The 20,903-nt window shown below is 43.8% G+C and overlaps 1 protein-coding gene and 2 long non-coding RNA genes across 34 annotated transcripts in view; 2 read left to right on the top strand and 1 right to left on the bottom strand.

Annotated features, from left to right (window-relative positions):
* The window catches only part of RBFOX1 (RNA binding fox-1 homolog 1), a 2,485,711-nt gene that overhangs the window by 1,035,935 nt on the left and 1,428,873 nt on the right, over positions 1-20,903 (bottom strand). For all 31 annotated transcript variants that reach the window (XM_077985562.1, XM_077985561.1, XM_077985605.1 and 28 more), the window contains one exon: positions 17,257-17,304. In XM_077985562.1, the coding sequence (XP_077841688.1) occupies positions 17,257-17,304 (48 nt within the window). The remainder of the gene's footprint in view (positions 1-17,256; positions 17,305-20,903) is intronic.
* Positions 1,470-4,972, top strand: LOC144337900 (uncharacterized). Of its 2 annotated transcripts, none has more exons than XR_013411540.1 (2): positions 1,470-2,283; positions 3,925-4,972. It is a non-coding gene; the product is annotated as an uncharacterized LOC144337900 (long non-coding RNA). The 2 variants fall into 2 exon arrangements; XR_013411541.1 differs by having other exon boundaries at positions 1,473-2,296.
* LOC144337917 (uncharacterized) lies at positions 12,229-14,667 on the top strand. Its single transcript, XR_013411558.1, has 2 exons — positions 12,229-13,456; positions 13,590-14,667. It is a non-coding gene; the product is annotated as an uncharacterized LOC144337917 (long non-coding RNA).

The following is a 20,903-nucleotide window of genomic DNA, read 5'->3' as shown; positions in this document are numbered from 1 at the left end:
TTCTGTGTTCAACATAGTAAGCCATTACCTTAAGATTAAGCATTTAGTTTGTTGTCAATATTTTGACATTGCAAGTAAAATAACAATGGTGGCCTAGTCCAGGTGTCCCTTTGTTTCCATTCGACTGGAATAATAAGAAATAATGAATAAGATTGGGTCAAAAGAAATAATTACCTGTTTGGTTGTTCATAGGTATGAGTACTCTGGTTTTTAAATGATTTCTACTAAATTGCAACATGCCCTGTAAATAAGGAAACCAGTCTTATAACAACGTCACCGATACGGGAAAAGGTAGTATTCTTATTTCATGTTAACCTGGCTAATTTTAGTAGATAGAGATTGGTATATTATATGGTTTTAATTTTTCATACCACTATCAAGGAAAGGTGTTTACTGTGTGTTTAAGTCTACTTATGCTTTCTTAGGGGTATGTTTTCTGTTATATCCTTAGCTCTTATAATTTTATGATTTCTTTATGAAAACATTCCAGTCATGGGGCAAAATTAACATTTGTCAACTCGTGAATTGATGAATTCAATCAACATGAAAACTCCATCTGAATAGATCAAATTAAAAATACATATGTTTGGCTGGGAGCAGTGGCTCACCCCTGTAATCCCAGCACTTTGGGAGGCCAAGACAGAAGGACTGCTTGAGCTCAGGACTTGGAGGTCAGCCTGGGCAACACAGGGAAAACGTCATCTCTGCAAGAAGTAAAAAAAAAACACACAAAAAAACAAAAAAAAAAACACATAGCCAGGCATAACGCTGCACTCCTGTAGTTCCAGCTACTTGGGAAGCTTAGGTAGGAGGATCACACTGAGTACAATATGCCTACTTGGTACTGTATAATTACTTGTGCCCAGGAGGCTGAGGCTGCAGTGAGCCATGATCATACCACTGCACTCTAGCATGGGCACTAGAGCAAGACCCCGTCTCGATCTCTCTCTCTCTCTCTCTCTCTCTCTCTCTATAGAGATATATATAGATATATATATATAGATAGATAGATATAGACAGACAGACAGACAGACATAGATTTTCCTTACTGCAAGTTAGGGTGCTATTTTGAAGGGACACACAGGTAGACTTGGAGTTTTTCAATTACTCCCTTTACTTGATTCTCCACATACCATAGGTCAGTTACTTCGGCTGAGAAGGGCCGTCTGCCTCCCTGGCTGAGCCAGATCTGCCAGCCTGGCTCATGGTGAGTATTTGCTTTTCCACTGTGCTCCCTTAACCAAAAGCCAGAACTCCTTAAGCTGAGGACCTTTTCTATTCTGAAGGTTCTGTCCTCCAAAGCACCCAGAAAACCTTTCGGTTGAATAGGAAATATAAAATTTGCCAAGAGGGTATATCTTAAGTGTTCTCACCACACTCACACACAAAAAAAAGAAAACAAACAAACAAACAAAAAAAACCCCAGCAATATATGAGATGATAGATTTGTTAATTCACTTGATTCTAATGACTTTTTCTTTTTTCTTTTCTTTTTTTTTTTTTTTTTTTTTGAGATGGAGTCTTGCTCTGTCGCCCAGGCTGGAGTGCAGTGGCGGGATCTCGGTTCACTGCAAGCTCTGCCTCTTTTACATAACGTCTATGAATATGTAAACATCAAGTTGTACACCTTAAACATATAATTTTTACTTGTCAATCATACTTCAATCAATCTGAAAAACAAAGAAAATATGAAAAGCCTCTGGTTGATCCGCAAATTCTGATAGCTGTTAGTTTAAAGTGGCCACAGTAAAAAGAAGATCACGCAGTTTTTATGACTTCATGCAAAAATAAATCCTAACCCAGAATTGGCCAAAACGCCTCGTAACTTGATAAAAAGCAGCTCAATATAAGAAGTGAATTGGGTGATGTTTGTGTGGTAGACGCACGCACACACACGGGCATAGTTTCCCACCCCACCCTTGGATTCTGTTGTTATTGCATCATGTTCCATCACAAATTTTTTCAGCAACCTAGTTGCTGAGATGGATGGCACAATCCCGGGGTTTTCTGACCTTGATCAACATGAAGAAAATTTCAGCTGAACTGTGCAAAAGTGCAGGGAAAACATAAATCACATTTGGACAGGGCATGCTTTCTATCTAAAGTGTGAAGTCACCCAATCACACATCAAGAAGTGGGATAATAGAACCCACCAACTGAAGAGAAAGAAAAATTAATTAACGTTCACTCCACTCATCACAAAAAAAGACACTGCCTTTTTTTTTTTTTTAGAAGAGATGACAGAACAATCTTAGAAAAATAGCTCTGTGTAGGCCGGGCGCGGTGGCTCAAGCCTGTAATCCCAGCACTTTGGGAGGCCGAGACGGGCGGATCACGAGGTCAGGAGATCGAGACCATCCTGGCTAACACGGTGAAACCCCGTCTCTACTAAAAAATACAAAAAACTAGCCGGGCGCAGTGGTGGGCGCCTGTAGTCCCAGCTACTCGGGAGGCTGAGGCAGGAGAATGGCGTGAACCCGGGAGGCGGAGCTTGCAGTGAGCTGAGATCCGGCCACTGCACTCCAGCCTGGGCAGCAGAGCGAGACTCCATCTCAAAAAAAAAAAAAAAAAAAAAAAAAAAAAAAGAAAAATAGCTCTGTGCTTGATTAAGCATTTCCTAAATGCATTTTCATTCAGAGTTTAAAGAAAGAAGTTTGCTAAAAATTACACAAAAGAATAGACTTGCTTCTTTTAAGTAAAATAAGTGGCACATGAAAATAATAGCTATAATTAGTGGTATTAAAATGTAAGCAATTCATCCCCAATTAATACAAAATTGCAAAGAGATGACAAATATCATCACAGACAAATCACACTTTTAAAATTAAGGCATCAAAACATAACCCTTGTTATCTGAGGATGACATCTTGTGAATTGTTACCATAATGTAATCAATAGAGAAGGCTTCTCAAGTACCTAGGAAAAGTGTGGCTACCCATGGCTGATATAAAGCTCTCACTTGTTAAATTATCTTTAAGCCATGTACTAGGCATGAAAATACTGGTGCCTTGTTAAGCTGCAAATCCATAACATAAGGAAAACAGGCATGCCCGAAAGAACAGAAGCATCTTTGGGCTGAAACACACAACATGTGGCTTTGTATCACTCCTCAGTTGCCAGATTCTGTGCCAGGAACAACTAAACTACATCTGGCAGGTATCCTGTGGCTCTCACTCCTCCACCCTTGGCAGGCATCACTAATCAATCATGCACTCTTTCTGGGAGAAGCCACACGCCACAATCTGAGACTCCTCATCAACAAGGTGTTCTGTGCAGCCACAATCAATCTGAGTTGACACCAGAGATTCAATCTGTTTCCAATCCCTGGTCTGCACCTTTACTTAGTTTTCTCAACTCCATGCTCTTTCACTCAGATTGAGAAGTAGCTACAGAATACACAAAACTCTAGACAGGCAATTGAGGGTTTGGTATCCAGCTTAAGCTTTGTAATTTACTTTGCTATCGTCTTAACTGGTCCTAGATGTACACTCTGATCTCACTAGGAATCTAAGACACAGAGTCAAAGATTTAAAAAGAGTAGCAGGAAAGCAGATATAAGTGTAATAATCAGGCAGCTTGTACATCTTTTTTTTTTTTTTTTTTTTTTTTTTAGAGATAGGGTCTTGCTCTGTCACCCAGGCTGGAGTACGGTGGTGCGATTATAGCTCACCGCAGCCTTGAACTCCTGGGCTCAAGAGATCCTTCTCCTCCTTAAGCCTTCTGAGTAGCTGGGACTACAGGCATGCACCATCATGCCTAACTATGTGGCTAATTTTTTTTTTCTTCAGTTTTGCAGAAATGGGGTCTATGTTGCCCAGGCTGGTCTCAAACTCCTGAGCTCAAGTAATCCTCCCGCCTGTGTCCAAAAAGCACTGGGATTCCAGGCGTGAGCCACCGTGCCCAGCCAGCTTGCACTTATTCAAGGTGCATCCTGTGCCTAGCGAAGATGATAAGTACCCTCAGTGTAAGAGCTCACTGAGTCCCACAGTGACCCTAGAAAATATTCTCTCCTCCTCTCCATTTTATATGAGACCTTGAGCATGTGAGAGGTTAAATAACCAGGAAGCCACCAAGCTGGGGTTCAAAGCCAGGCCTTTTAGAATCCTAAGCTGAAGCTCTTAGCCACACGATTATACCTGGGATTCTTTAGACGCGCTTCCCAAAGCCAACTTCAAGGCTGATGGAGGGTGTATGAGACCGATAGCCCGATCTACCTCAGTGCTTTTCATTGCACTCTTTGGGTTACCACTGTGCCCATGGCACCGCTGAGGGTGCCCAGCGGCTTCTCATCATCTGTCATGTAGGTTTCGGGCCCATCAGAGGCTAATTTAACTTAACATCACATTCACTTTAGAAGCGCTGCGACTTTTTACCTGCCTCCCTTTCCCGCAACCCACCACCACCCTCACGTTTTCCTAAAATAAATGAAAGAGGAAAGTACGACTCACATCTCATTTTCAAAGTTTAGTAAAAGAGTTAACCTGTGAATAAAATATAAAAGGCAGGTGCAGAGACCCATCCTAGAGTCAGAAGCTCTTGCCTACAAAAATAACTGTCAGCTGTGCTGGCAAGTGAGGCACTGCCTGGAACCATGAGCATTTTGATGGTTCTGTGGAGCAGACTCATTGAGGACTCTGAGATAAATACCTTAGGCTGAGTAACTGGGAGGAAATATAAATGCAGAGATATATCACAGGATGGCATTTAGCAGTAGCCCAGGTTATTTCTGTTGAGGGCTGTGTTGCAATAACTCTCGTAAGGAAAGTCACTGTTTACCTCCGTGTCAGGCCCTAAGCATGTGGAGCATAGAAAGGACATGTTTTCTTGTTCCTGTGAAGCATGCTTGGAAGAAGCAGTACAGTCTAGAGGTTAAGACTCAAACCAAGACTTCCTGGGTTTGAATCCCACCTGCACACTTACCACCTGGGTGACCTCAGTCATTTTTTTTTTTTTTTTTTTGGAGACAGAGTCTTACTCTGTCACCCAGGCTGGAGTGCAGGGGCGTGATCTCAACCCACTGTAACCTCTGCCTTCCAGGTTCAAGTGATTCTCCTAACTCAGCGTCCTGAGTAGGGTGGCTGGGATTATAGGTGCCCACTACCACACCCAGATAAATTTTGTACTTGTGGTAGGGCTGGGGTTTCATCATGTTGGCCAGGCTGGTTTCAAACTCCTAACCTCAGGTGATCTGCCCGCCTCGGCCTCCCAAAGTGCTGGGATTAGAGGCATGAGCCACTGCGCCTGGCCTCAGTCACATTCTTGAACTCTGCCTGTATTAGTCTGTTTTCATGCTGCTGATAAAGACATACCTGAGACTGAATAATTTATAAAGAAAGAAAGGTTTAATAGACTCACGGTTCCATGTGGCTAGGGAGGCCTCATAATCATGATGGAAGGCAAAAGGCGCATTTTATATGGTGGCAGAGAAGACAGAAAAACAAGCGAAAGGGGTTTCCTCTTATAAAACCATCAGATCTCGTGAGACTTATTCACTACCACGAGAACAGGGTGGGGGAAACCGTCCCCATGATTCAGTGACCTCCCACCAGGTCCCTCTCACAACATGTGGGAATTATGGGAGCTCTAATTCAAGATGAGATTTGGGTGGGGACATATCACCTCCATCCCTCATTTTTCTCATCTGTAACATGGGGATAAATATTGTATCTGTCTTAAAGGATCTTTTTAAGGATTCAATAATAGAATATGCATGAAGTACTAAAAAATGGTCTATGGCCTTTAGTAAATCCTCAGTGCAAGGTAGTTGCTATTATTATTATTATTATTTATTTTCCCTTCTAGAAAAAAAATACCAGTCAAGGTTTCTTTAGCGGACAATCCCTCCTCCTTCTTCTTCTTTTTTCTTTCTTTTTTGAGATGGAGTTTCACTCTTGTTGCCCAGACTGGAATGTGATGGCACAATCTCAGCTCACTGCAATCTCCGCCTCCTGGGTTTAAGTGATTCTCATACCTCAGCCTCCCAAGTAGCTGCGATTACAGGTGCCTGTCACTATGCCTGGCTAATTTTTTTTTAATTTTTATTTTTAGTAGAGACGGGGTTTCACCATATTGGCCTGGCTGGTCTCCAATTCTTGACCTCAGGTAATCTGCCCACCTGGGCCTCCCAAAGTGCTGGAATTACAGGCATGAGCCACCACGCCCAGCCCCCTCCTTCTTTTTTTTAAGTCCATTTAAGTCATACAGCTGGACCCTCATCCCACTTCTGGGGTGGCTGAGGGAAACAAACAGGAGGGACACTGCCCTTTATAGCTAAGAGACACCTGTTAAGCCACATCCAGGAATTGTACTAAGCCACTTTTTCAGAAGCTCCTTCTCTCCGCAGGTGGGAGTTAATACAGCTGGTGGTTACCATCCTTAGCGTCTGGTGAAATTAAAACACCAGCATCCAGCTATGCCAGAAGACAGCCCCATTTCACTCATAACTGTCATGTATTTTTCTCCTTAAGCTGGTCCAACTTCATTTTCTATGACAATTGAAAACGCCCCGGCTAATGCTGCGCACAAGAACAATGCATGGGATGCATGATTTACAAACAATGTCTGTCCCTGCTTCACAGACGATGCAGCTGTGGACAGACAGGAATGTGGGAATGTGACTCTTCCAAGGTCTGCCAGCTGGTGAAGAGGCAGAACCAGGATTCAACTCCAGATCCGTTTGACTGTAAAACCGTCTTTCTACCTTGTCTTTCGAAATAAATTAGGAGGAGTGAACAAAACTGCTGAGGATTTCCCGGCAGCAGCCCGTCTCCACCAACTGAATATCTCCAGGATTGACTTCCGTCCCCTCCTATCTATGGGTTCTGAACACGCAATTTCAGACACTGGATTCATCATCTCTGCTGTTGCCTGGTCCCCAGTCTCAGTAAAAATGATGTTGAATCTCCCTGGTGGTGGGCTACATGTGCAGCTTTCTCTCCCGCAGCCCTGCTTCTCAGCAGAGCACAAAGGCACAATGAGATCTACTTGTGATATATGCACCATGTCCCACCAAGAAGCCATCCACAAATTCTTACTAAGCAAAGGAGCTGAGGCAGGTCTGCAGATACAAGATGATTTGCTCATACTAGGTAATCGTGCACCTTTCTTTGACCAGAGATCGTAGGACCAGGGGTGAGGTATTGCCCTAAACAACAGGCTGGCTGGCAGCTATGCATTAGTTTGGAATGAGAGCCATGCCCAAGAGGAACAACGGTTACTAATCTGAAGAAGACTGACAGTTTCAGGGAATCTGCATAAGTTGTGAAATGTAGAATGAACACAAAAGCCCAGCAACACAGCGAAAGGCTTTGCTGGTGTTAGATCTCTCTGTCCCATTCCTTGGCTAGAGATGGCTGGACCAGGAGGGAACTGACAGAAGTCTCAAAGGTCATGCACACACATAATCTATGAGCAAGTAGACTCCATAAGACAAAGAAACTGTTTTTACACATCTGACCATTTCTCATGGTGATAGCACATTCCATGTGACATAGATTTCATTCTATATTAAAGGACATAATACTCTTCCTCCTCATAAGGTTTCAGGTGGATTAGCCTTTGCCTGCTTTGAGCCTCATCTCAAGCCACTTTTCCCACTGCTGCCTAACCCCCAGCTAGACTGACCTCTATTCAGTTCCTTAGTCATGCCATGCTCAACCTCCAGACGCCCTCCTGGCCCAGGATGCTGTCCACCCTATCTCCCTTCAGACTCAAACTCAAATACCCTTCCTGCAGGATGCTCTAATTTTCATTTCCAAAGATTCCAGGAATTTTGGAGCTTCTTCCATTTTAATGCATACGCATAACCAGCCTTAAACAAAGGACATTGGAAGCAGAAAAGAAATCCAGTCCCCAGGGGACTTTGTGAGTCTCATCCAGATGGGTGCTCACCGCACCTCTGCCCTTATCTGCCTTAAATATCTCGCTTCGGTCTATGAAGGGAAACTCTTCCATGAATACTCCCCATTCTAGAAAGAGGCCCTCCCAGGAAGGAGTGAACCTTCCCCTTCCGTCTTTGTTCTGCTATCAGAAGTGCAGAGATCTAGTCCACTCGTATTCCCAGAGGCAAGAGAGCGGCACTAATAGAAACCAATCCTACTGGCTATGTCATGCTCATATGCAGCCTCATTGGCACATAAGCCCTAAACCAGGAGATTAATCTATTGTCAGTGTTGATCAACGCCTTTCTTCCACATGGTAGCAAAGTGTACACAAATACTTAAGCTGAACCATCTCTGACAAGTTCCTGGGTGGAGCCATTCATGACGCCCATCCATCATCAGTAAGTCATGTGGATAGGACTTATCCACTCTCTTGAAAATGCAAACCTTCCTTCTCCCCATCTCCTGCATGCCTCTAGTTCAGACCCATCCTCCGACCTGCCTTCCACCCTGGACTCCTCTGTCCATCTCTGCCCACTTCTGGTTCCCTCCTGCACACAAGGAGAGTTTGAAACTTAAATAATGCAAACAAGAAACTCTCCCCTGAATGCAAACCCACCAGTAGAAAACAGTGTGCCCTACATTTCGGTTATGTGCAGTCCATACTCACAATGTTTCCACACTCATGTGCTTTTCTTTAAATTGTTTTTGTTCTTAATGAATGTGTTACAAGTCATTTAAGTTTTTATTTTAAAGAAAGGAAACAGCTCGTTGAAGTAAACAGAAAGAGCAGTATCCTTTGTCATAAGTAGAAAGTAACTCTAATTCAAAAGTAAAACACTGTTATTCAGTTAAAGCCACATGCCAGAACTGCCTGTAAAGGGCTCTGGGTCTCTTGGTTAAAAAGGTAGATGATTGGCCGGGCGCGGTGGCTCAAACCTGTAATCCCAGCACTTTGGGAGGCCGAAACGGACGGATCACGAGGTCAGGAGATCAAGACCATCCTGGCTAACACGGTGAAACCCCGCCTCTACTAAAAAATACAAAAAACTAGCCGGGCGAGGTGGCGGGCGCCTGTAGTCCCAGCTACTCGGGAGGCTGAGGCAGGAGAATGGTGTGAACCCGGGAGGCGGAGCTTGCAGTGAGCTGAGATCCGGCCACAGCATTCCAGCCTGGGCGACAGAGCGAGACTCCGTCTCAAAAAAAAAAAAAAAGAAAAGAAAAAGGTAGATGATCAAACATTTGAGTCTTTTAGGTTTTTTTTTTTAATCAACCACCAAATTATGTCTTTGATGTAATGTCAAGGTCTGAGAAATAGTTGACAAGGAAATAACTTCCCTACTATGTGATTTGATACCATATCCATGAACTGCCTGAAGATACCCTGTTTGCCACCTGAAATCTAATCTAACTGTTTCAACACTTGTACAATACTGGCCTGCAGGAAAATGTGTTCCACTTCTATACCTTGTCTCTATTTTTCTCCCTGGCTTCACTGAGGTACAGGTAAAAAACAAAAATTGCATGTATTTAACAGGTACAATGTGATCTTTTGATAAACGTTTACATTATGAAACGATTACTACTACTAAGCTAATTAACATATCCATCATCTCACATACTTACTTTGTGTGTGTGTGTATGTGAACACTTGAGATCTACTCTTTTTATCACATTTCAAGTCTAAAATACATTAACTCTAATCACTACAGTGTACATTAGTTCTCTATAACTTAATCATCTTATAGACAAAAGTCTGTATATCCTTTGACCAAGATCCTCCCTTTTTTTCGCCCCCCAGTCTCTGGCAACCCACCATCCTACTCTCTGCTTCTTTGAGTTTGAATTTTTTAGATTCCACGTAAAAGTGAGATCATGTACTATTTGCCCTTCTGTGTCGGGCTTATTTCACTTTACCTAACGTCCTCTAGGTTCATCTATCTTGTTGCAAATGGCAGGATTCCCTTCATTTTAACAGCTAAATAATATTCCATTGTAGAACTTCCATGCTATTAAAATGGATATTCTTATATAATACCCTTATAGCCATTATGCACAATGGTACGGAGGTCCTTCAAAAAATGAGAAATCGAACTACCAAATAATCCAGGCATCTCAATGCTTAAATCACCATCTCAAAGAGACACAGTTGCATTCCCATGTTCACTCTGTCACACATCACAAAAAAGGGGCAACTCAGCCCTGTGATTTCTCAAGGTCCAGGCTAACTTCATCTTGTTCGAGTCAAAGTGTTCACCTTCCTGTACTCAACCCCAGGGCCAGCTTCTGGGTCTTTCTCTGGGCTCCATCCCCAGTTCTTATTCCCCTGATGACTTTCACTTTGGCTGGGTTCTTCATACAAAGTTTAAGTAGCTTCTTGGTGCTGTGTAACGCTGGCCCCATCCAGTAAAGATTTGCCTTTCATGGGCACAGAGGATTGACACAGAGCCTCAATCCATCGGCCTGATAAACTATTCCCTCCATAAGCTGTTACCTACTCACTGCTATAGTCTCTCCTTTGGCCAATCTCAGACACACACACCAGACTTGCGTTTGCCGTAAACAGACCATGTTCTCTACACCGTCTTGTCCTCGCCATGCTGCTCCCTCTGCCAGAAAGGCCTTTAGTAGACCGACAAAGCCTGGAATTATGTACATGGGAGCTCTTTCTAACCAACTGAGAGTTAGCTTGCAGCACTCAAGTCTCGTCTCTTGAAACTTTTCTGCATAACTGCTTCATTTGACTTGCATATAGTGTGTTAAAAATCAGTGGTATCACAGGAAAATCCAGATTGGCTTAGAAAACATCAGTACTGAATCAATATTCCACATGGCCCCATTTAGCTGAATAATAGTTCCCAAGCTATGAAGGCATCACCCTCCAGGTCGCTGCAGTGCACAGGACTTCACGTTAAAGACAATCACTCCGTTCCCCTCTCCATTAATTCATTAATTCCTACCTGGATTTGGCAAGCAGGTGCATTTGCATTTCCTGACCTACACCAAGGATCCCCTTCCTCTATGAAATATTTCCAAGGTCTACTAGGTTTCATTGGTTGCCTACTCCCCTGAGATCCCCTAAGACTTTCCGGGGCCTCATTTTATAAAATAAATGTAATGATAAATGACATGGTAGGCCTGTAGGTGTGGATACCAGTAAAAATAAAAATAACAGCAGCTACAGTTAATCGAGTTCTTATTTTGCGCCAGGTATTATATAACATGATTTGCAGTATTATCTTATAAATTCCTCAAACCAATATTTCAAGCAGATTGTATCACCCCCAATTTACAGATAAGCAGATGGAGATAGATACAGGGTAAGAAAGCTTCTCAAGGTCACAGAGCTGCTATTTGGGAGGGCTGGGATTGAAACCCAGACATTTCAAGCTCCAAAGGCTACGTACAGACTCTGGAGTAAGAATCTCTGAGCTCAAGTCCTGGCCTCATGATACATCTTGAATAATCTTGGGTAAGTGACTTAATGTGTGTGAGCTACCAACCATTACCTATGCAAGAATTACTTTTTCATGTTTATTTTTAGTTCTGGGGTACATGTGCAGGATGTGCAGGTTTGTTATGTAAGTAATCGTGTGTCATCGTGGTTGGCTATACCTATCAATCCATCACCAAGGTATTAAACCCAGCACGCATTAGCTATTTTCCCTAATACTCTTTAAGCAAAAAATTTCTTTCTTTTTTTTTAGATGAAGTCTCACTCTTGTTGCCCAGGCTGAAGTGCAATGGTGCGATCTCAGCTCACTGCAACCTGCGCCTCCCGGGTTCAAGCAATTCTCCCACCTCAGCCTCCCGAGTGGCTGGGACTACCGGTGCGCACCACCACACCCAGCAAATTTTTCTGTTTTTAGTAGAGAGGATGTTTCACGATGTTGGCCACGCTGGTCTCGAACTCCTGACCTTGTGATCCGCCCTCCTCAGCCTCCAAAGTGCTGGGATTACAGGTGTGAACCACCACGCTCAGCCTCCCTAATACTCTTTAAGCAATAAGTTCTAATCCTTGTGTCTACTGTGCTGAAATTGCCAAAGGTAGGAACCGAATCAGGTCTTTGGAAACTAAGGTCAGCACTCCAGTTCCGGTGCTACTGTCCCTCATCCTCAAAGCCAGAAGACATCTGGCCACCCCACTGTTGGGCGCCAGCTACTTCCCGGAGGGGCATGCTCGTGAACACCGTGAAGAACCCCCACCGTGAGCCAGCTACAGCTGCAATGTGGGAGCCGACAGCCTGCCCCATATTGAAAGCCATACCGTTTACTTGGCGATAAATGAAGATGCCAGTCGAGGCACAAATCCATCAACTGGGAAGTATAATTCTCATACTCTACAAATGTAATTCTTGTTTTTTATTTATTTATTTTTTTGTGCAAGGCAGGGTAGTAGTATAAAACCGCAGAGCGCAGACTCTGGAGTAAGAATCTCTGAGCTTAAATCCTGGCCTCTTGCTTGAGTGATCTCAGGCAAATCACTGAACGTGCCTGAGCTTCCTTTATCTTCCCTGTAAAACAGGGAAATGATGGTACTTCCACCCCACAGCTGTTTTAAGTATCCGGCAGTACTTAAGATGCCTGATCTGGAAGAAGAATTGTAAAAAGATGAGTTCAGAACTCTCAGTGTTAACCACAGCACGAAAGCTTCTATCTCCCAGCCGCAGCTTCAATGGGACCCAATCTGAAAGTCGCCATAACTTGGAAAACCACTCAAACTCCTTTCATGCAATTTTATAGCAGATCTGAACCCGTTTAGCTGCACCGGGCCAGGCGATAAGTGAGAAGAGGAAGCCCCGTCTGTGTTTACAGCCTTTGAAAAATGGGCTCTCGTCTCCTCCTGACAGATTCTCCCCCTGACTGATCCATCAGCCTCTCCTCTCATCACCTGAATCTCAGTCTTCGTAATAGTATTGAAATTCAGATGGATTTTGCACCACAAATAAAAATGAATTTAAATGCCTCAGTGCCCCAGCGGAAACACGGGTACTATAAATGTCAAATGCATGGGGTTTTGTGAGGCCGTACTCCAAGTGATGGGTTACCTCGCGTCACCTTTGCTAAATCTGCATTAGCTCCACAATGTTCACTTGCAGGAGGAAAACAAAACAAAACATAACAAAAACCTGTGCTCCTGCTTCCTATTAAAGGGTGAAAAACTCCACCAGCCCTTAGGATCTCCCTAGGACACCCTCTGGGACAATGTAAGCAATGACCAGGAACCCATCCAAGCAGAGGTACATTCAGAGGGGCTCTGCTAATTGGCGGGCTTGGAAGCAAAAGAAAAACATAAAACCACTCTCCAAGACACATTATGAATTCCACATAAACAGCCAGGCAAGGTTTTCCAAATGATAATTAGTTTCCTGTCAGCCTGAGAGAAAATAGGCTTCTGGGGTAAAGAAAAATAGAAAAACAGGAGAGGATAAACGTTCTTTTATTCTATGAAAAGCCTCAGCTCGAGCCCAGACTGTGTGCAGACCAAGAAGAACGATTGTATTGCTCTTAAGATGAGGACTCTCGGCCAGGCGCGGTGGCTCACACCTGTAATCCCAGCACTTTGGGAGGCTGAGGTGGGCAGATCACGAGGTCAGGAGTTCGAGATCATCCTGGCCAACATGGTAAAACCCCATCTCTACTAAGAATACAAAAATTAGCCAGGCATGGTGGTGAGCGCCTACAGTCCCAGATACTTGAGAGGCTGAGGTAGGAGAATCGTTTGAACCCAGGAGGCAGAGGATGCAGTGAGCTGAGATCATGATCACACCACTGCACTCCAATCTGGAGACAGAGGGAGACTTCATTTCCAAAAAAAGGCTCTCTTCCACTCTTGAAATTCACCATTTATCTTCTATCATGATGTCTGGTGTAAGATTCAGTTGGAAAATCTCTCATCTCAAGGTAAACGGCCCCACTGAATGCAAGAAAATGAGAATGAGGCACAAATCAAAGAGTCCCCACAGGACTCCACGGAAAACCTAAGATTTTATCTTTTCTAAAATTCTTCTATCAAGAAGATATTCAACAACATACATAGGTATAGATAAAGGTACACAAATATATCCTTCTATATGGAATATCTAGAATCGAAGTAGACAGAAAGCCAGGGGAGGTGAAAGCAAAACCAAAAATAATGAAAAATAATGTGATTCTTGGGAAGCCATTGCATCCTATAGGGATTCTGTGAAGCTCCCTTAACTAAAAAAACAAAACAAAACAAAACCAGGAAAAAAAAAAAAAAAGCTTTAAAGAAAGCACCACCAGTTCTCTTTCAGAGCTCTCAACAGTCGTAAAAATCCACATGGGCCAAGAGGCTGCCACTTCAGACACAGGTTTACTTATTATTTTGGCACCTCTGTCATCTCTTGTCACTTCAATTCCACTTTATCAAATTACTGATTTTGCCAGAAGCATTTGGATTAAATGGAGAGGGACACGCACAGACACACGTGGGGGAGCAAGTGTCATGACTCCAGTGGTGAAATTTCCTAACTACACGTCCGTGTGGCAGAGGCACCAGAGTGCACTCCCAGAACCTGGTGGTGATCATTCCAGCTGCTGCAGCCACCGTCTCCCTGCGTGGCCTCACACCATATCACCAAGCAGAGAGGGAGGGGGACGGAGCTCTACTGCTGGGGTGAGGGGCACGCTGCCTCTGTGGGATCATTAGAGTTTGCTTCTTGACTTTTCAATTAAGAGAACTATCTCCAATATATAAAGCAACCTCCTAAAACCTCACCCCCAACCTCTTCTTAACAATAGTTAGAACCAGAGAAACTATAGCCTGAGTATAAGATTCACTGTATTACTGGGAATTTGAAGGAAGGAAAAAGAAGGAAGGAAGGAAGGAAGGTGAGAAAGAAGGAAGAAAAGGAGGAGGGAAAAGAGGGAAGGAAGAAAAGAAGGGAGGGAAGGGGAGGCGAGGGCAAGGGAGGGGAGGGGGAGGGGAGGGGGAGGGGAGGGGAAGGGCGGGGGAAGGGAGGGAAGCGCAGGGGAGGGGAAGGAGGGCAGGGGAGGGAAGGGCAGAGGAGGGGAAGGGAGGGGAGGGGAGGGGGTAGAGGGGAGGGCAGGGGAGGGGAGGGGAGGGGGTAGAGGGGAGGGCAGGGGAGGGGAGGGGAGGGGGTAGAGGGGAGGGTAGAGGAGAGGAGAGGAGGGGAGAGGAGAGGAGAGGAGTTACCTTTTTTAAAAGAGAGAATAAAAAGTCCTTAGAGAGTAAGACATTGAGAATTTTAAGTGGGTATTACTTTTCTTATCACTAAGATTCACCACCAATTAACTGCAACGAGCTGTTCGGAAATTTATCTATCAGTCATATGAGGTCAAGTTGAGAAAACAATGGGAAAACTCATCAGAAACAAGGTTTCATTTGACATTTTTGCCTCAATCCAACAATTTATGGAAAAACTAGAAGTGTGTGTGTGTGTGTGTGTGTGTCTGTGTGTGCATATTTTCCCCCTTTCTTGGGAAGAGCTGAAATCACATATGCACGGTATGACCATTAATGACTTTGTCCCACCAAGATGCATCACAGAGTAGCAGAGACCTGGGCAGTTGTCATCATCATGATGTCTTAACCACAGGCAGTTCGCACAGGTGCAGCAGAGCTTGGGTGGCTCTCCTTGCCCAGAGCTTACCCTGGCTGCTTATTTACCTTGTGCATGATGGAGCTCAGGTTGTTCTAACAGCATCACTTCCTATGTGATCTTGCAAGCGCTGTTGGCAGTTAAATTTTTAAAAAAGATACTGGACAAACATGCTGATGAATTCCATAAAAGTCCAAGGGAAACACAAATGACCTTTGGAAGCAGGTTGGGGAATGTGCTTTCTAAACACTGTGACATGAGTGGAATGATTGGGCTGGGCAGAACATTGGTGAAAGACTTTGGACACACGCTTCACCGAAGCAGCAATTCCATCTGTCCAACTCACAGAATATACACATGTATATACCAGCACACAAACACATGGTGAACGCAAACGTGAATTGAAATTTCTCTGCCTGCAAACTAGAGCAACACACAACTGAAAGCTGGGATCACGCAGATTGAATTTAACCTACTGTATCATTATTCTTCCCAGTGTGAGGAGATTAGCGCTCCTTAAAATAATGTGTGGCAACTGCTTTTTATTTAAAAGCAAATTTTTGTTTTGAGATGTCCTCCCCCACCTTATTAATCAGCAGACATGCCCAAGTCATCATACAATCAGAGCTGAAAACCTCTGCTTGAAATAATAACCCATTTGACAATCATGGTACACTTGAAAAGGGAAACATCTTTCAAACTTGTGGAACGATGTCAAAAGTAGCCAGGAGGTATATACTCTCAACTCGCTTATTTGACCTCTTTGGATCCAAGGCGTACACAGGGTAAAATTTGATCTCCTTGGATGTGCTTTGCTACAGAAATGTCTGTGAACTCTTGTCAATAAAAAGAGACTGTGAAAATACTAACAAACAATTGTCTAACACTTGCTTTTCCTGAGGGGATTCACACTAAGTGTAGCAAAGAAGATAAATGGGTGAAGGGACTCTAAATATGTAGAAAATGACATTGCCCCCTCCCCCTTAATCTCAAATAGGAAGCTGTGGCTCGTGTGAATGTGTCATGATAGAAATTGAGGGCAAGCTCTTTTTTTTTTTCCTTTTTGAGCTGGAGGCTCATTCTGTCACCCAGGCTGGAGTGCACTGGTGCAATTTCGGCTCACCGCAATCTCCGCCACCCAGGTTCAAGTGATTCTCCTGCCTCCGTCTCCCAAGTAGCTGGGATTACAGGCGCGTGCCACCACACCCGGCTAATTTTTGCATTTTTAGTAGATACGGGGTTTCACCATGTTGGACAGGCTGGTCTCCAACTCCTGACCTCAGGTGATCCACCCACCTCTGCCTCCCAAAGTGTTGGGATTACAGGCATGAGCTACCACAACTGGCCGTGAACTCTTTTTCAAGTGTATGAGCCAGATATATAGGGACGCACCCTGGGAACCCCAATATTATATATTCTATAATGTATGTAATAATATAATCATACATATGATATACATAATAAACATCAACATCAATATTCAACTTCAATGGGACAAGAGTTAACAGATTAAGTATTTTCCTGAAAAGAAGGGTACAACTGAAAGAGAAATCAGCACCATATTTTTTATAAAAATTGCAATACGCACTCTTTATGAAGCCATCAGAAGTAACACAGATTGTAAAGGAGTAAAATGACAAGTATTTTTAAGTCTGATCATCTTTAAATATGTAATAGACCATGAATCACCTACAAACCATCATCGAGAGAGGCATGACTTAAACACTGGGGTTCCATTTACAGAGTTCTTGTTCTGTTTGAAACTCTAAAAATGAAAAATATTGACTCGCCTTTCTGTCTTCTATTTCCACGCAGGTATTGCAGTCTGCTTTGATATCCTGAGAAGAGAAGAAAAGAAAGGAAAGTGAGAGAAGGAACAGGAGTCAGACTTACGGTCAGAGAACATTCAGTGGTGTTGTTGAAATGCCCTTTAAAATAATAAAGAGCTCATGCTTCTAACAGTTCCTTCTCGAGTCATTGCTCTTTATAGTGCTTTTTAGAGGTATATGCTGCGGTGTTTGCATTGGAGACATATGGATGTCATAAGTAAGTTTTATTACATGCAGATGTGGAGTGTAGGCAAAGGCTATGGATCAGAGGCCATAGCAAAGAGGAACTGATGACTCATAAAATAATCTGCCCCCCATACAATTGTTCACATCAGCAGAGACTACCTTTAATATCTCTGCCATTCAAAATTGAGGATAGTCAGATATCTCTCACTTCAACACGAACTATTACCATCGATTTTTTATCCTTCCAACCATACAACCATCCATCCATCCATCCTCTATCCATCCATCCACCCAACAAGCCATGTCTATTCATCTAATCATCCATTCATCATTCATTCTGCATCCTTCCCCTATCCATCCACCCATCTATCCATTCATCCACCCACCCATCCTTCCTCTATCCATCCATCCATTCATCCTTCATCCATCCTCTATCCATCAATCATCTACTCACCTGCCCATCCACCCTCATTCATCTTTGCATCCATTCATCCATCCAGTCATCTACCCAGCCATCCCCATCTATCTGGTCATCCATCTATTCTGCATCCTTCTCCCATCCATCTACTCATCCATCCATCCACCCACCTATTCATCCATCCACCCAACCATCTACCCACCCATCCATCCATCTATCCATCCTCTATCCACTCTTCTATCCATCCTTCCTTCCTTCATGTATCCTCCATTCATCCCTCCACCCAGCCACTCATCCACCCACCCATCCATCTGTCCACTGATCCATCTACCATTCTACTTATTCACGCATTCATGTTTACTGCACACCTATTTTTTCTGCATTTTTTTCTTGTTGTCCTGGTATGAAAAGGTGAAACAAACTAATTAGACAAAATGACAGGCACAGTCCCACAAGCAATTGTGGCATTAATTTATTCATATGGAAGACTTTTTTTAGCATCTGTTGGCTGCTAGACCTTGTTCTAGGCATGGAGGACTGAACAATGTACAAGACACATGGCAGGCCCGTCCTGGTGATGTTTACATTCTTCTAAACAAGACAAGCATTAAACAATGCGTATCACTTAATGGTATTCCAGAAAGAATATGTACTATGAAGAAAAATAAGCCAAGGAGAGGGGATGGGAAATGCCAAGGATAGGGGAATAAGATGTTGATTTTTGTTGAAAAAGTGGAAATTGACCAAAGGCTTGAAGGAAGTTAGGGGGATGAGCCAAGTAGCCAACTGGGGAAGAATGTCCCAGGCAAAGGGAGAGCAAGCTCAAAGCCCCAAGGGGGAAATGCATTGGACAGAGCCAAGTAAGAGGAGGCCACTGTGGCTAGAGGGAAGCAAGAGAGGAAAATAAAGGGAGGAAAATAAAGGTGAATGAGATCACAGGAAGATGTTTACTTTTATTCTGAGAACAATGAGAAACCCCTCAGAGTTTTACTATCTTATTGTGATAAAATACACATATCATTAACAATTTTACCATTGTAGGTGCACAGTTCTGAGGCATTACCCATTCAAACTGCTATGCAACCATCACCACCCTCCATCTCCAGAATTTTTTCATTTTTCTACCTGTATCCATTAAACAGTAACTCCCCACTTTCCCCTCCCAGAGCCCCTAAAAACCACCTTCTGCTTTCTGTCTCTGTGGATTTTGCTATTCTAGACTCCGCTCATTGTATAAGTCTGCTAGGAATGCCATAAAAATACTAGAGACTAGGTGACTTCAACGACTGAAATTCATTTTCTTAGAGTTCTGGGGGTGGAAGTTCAAGGTCAGGGTCCTGTCGGGGTTCCTGGTGAGTCCTCTCTTCCTGGCTTGTAGCTGCCTCCTTCTCACGGTGCCTCACATAGCTGCTGCTCTGTACTTTTTCAGAGAGAGAGAGAGGAAGACAGATCTATGAGATATCTATCTATCTACCTTTCTTTCTTTTTTTCTGAGATGGAGTCTAGCTCTGTCACCAGGCTGGAGTGCAGTGGCACAACCTTGACTCACTGCAACCTCCACCTCCCAGGTTCAAGTGATTCTTCTGTCTCAGCCTCCTGAGTAGCTGGGACTACAGGCGCACACCACAACACCCAGCCAAATTTGTATTATTAGTAGAGATGGGATTTCACCATATTGGCCAGGATGCTCTCAATCTCTTGACCTCATGATCTGCCCACCTCACCCTCCCAAAGTGCTGGGATTACAGGTGCGAGCCACTGCACCTGGCCATCTTTCTTTTCTTATAAGACCACCAATCCTATTGGATTAAGACTCATGACGTCATTTAACCTGAATTACCTCCTTAGAGGCCTAATCTCCAAACGCAGTCACATTGGAAGTTACGATTTCAGTATATGAATTTTAGAGTTGCACAATTGAGGCTGTGACACTTGTATAAGTGGAATCATACAACATTTGTCCTTCTGTGCCCGGCTTATTTCACTTAGCATAATGTCTTCAAGGTTCATCCATGTGGTAGCATGTGTTAGAATTTCATTCTTATTAAGGATGAATAACATTGCATTGTATGGAGAGACCACATTTTGTTTATCCATTCATAAGCACCATCTGTGGATAGACATTTGGGCTGTTTCCACCTTTTGGCTATTGTGAACGATGCTGCTATGAACATGGGTGTGTACGTATCTATTCAAGTCCCTGCTTTCAATTCTTTTGCGCGTATGCCCAGAAGTGAGATTGCCAAACCCATGGTAATTCAATGTTTCATTTTTTGAGGAACCACCCTACTATTTTCCATAGCAGGTGCACCATTTTACATCTCCACTAACAGTGCGCAAGGGTTCCAATCTGTCCACATCCTCAGCGGCACTTGTGGGTTTCACTCAGGCATTCTGGAGAGAGGACAGTCATGACCTGACTTCTATTTTAATAGAACAGGCAGTCAGGGGTTACAAATTTAAGTGGAGAGAGACTAGTTTGGGGGCTACCACAGGAGTCACAGGTGTGAGACGATGGTGGCTGGATGAGGATGTGGCAGGGGAAGGGGAGAGAAGTAGTGAGAGGCCAGACAGAATCAAAGGGACGTCTTTAAAGAGAGGATGTCGTGTGGGAGAGAAAGATGGTGGCTAGGGGCCACTGCAAGGTCTGTAGCCTGGCCATGCTCTCCATGGAGGCAGGGAGGGTATGGATGTGCAGGGTGGTATAAGGGGTTACAAACATTAGGGGCTCCAGGCTGGGCATGGTGGCTCACGTCTGTAATCCCAGCACTTTGGAAGACCGAGGCAGGTGGATCACCTGAGGTCGGGAGCTCGAGATCAGCCTGGCTAACATGGTGAAACTCCGTCTCTACTAAAAATACAAAATTAGCTGGGTGTGGTGGTACACGCCTGTAATCCCAGCTACTTGGGAGGCTGAGGCAGCAGAATTGCTTGAACCTGGCAGGCGGAGGTTGCAGCGAGCTGGGATCGTGCCATTGTACTTCAGCCTGGGTGACAAAGTCAG

This window comes from Macaca mulatta, chromosome 20, assembly GCF_049350105.2.
Source record: "Macaca mulatta isolate MMU2019108-1 chromosome 20, T2T-MMU8v2.0, whole genome shotgun sequence".
Classification (NCBI taxonomy): Eukaryota; Metazoa; Chordata; class Mammalia; order Primates; family Cercopithecidae; genus Macaca; species Macaca mulatta.
The sequence above is the reverse complement of the archived record's forward strand: the minus strand, read 5'-3'. Positions and strand labels throughout refer to the sequence as shown.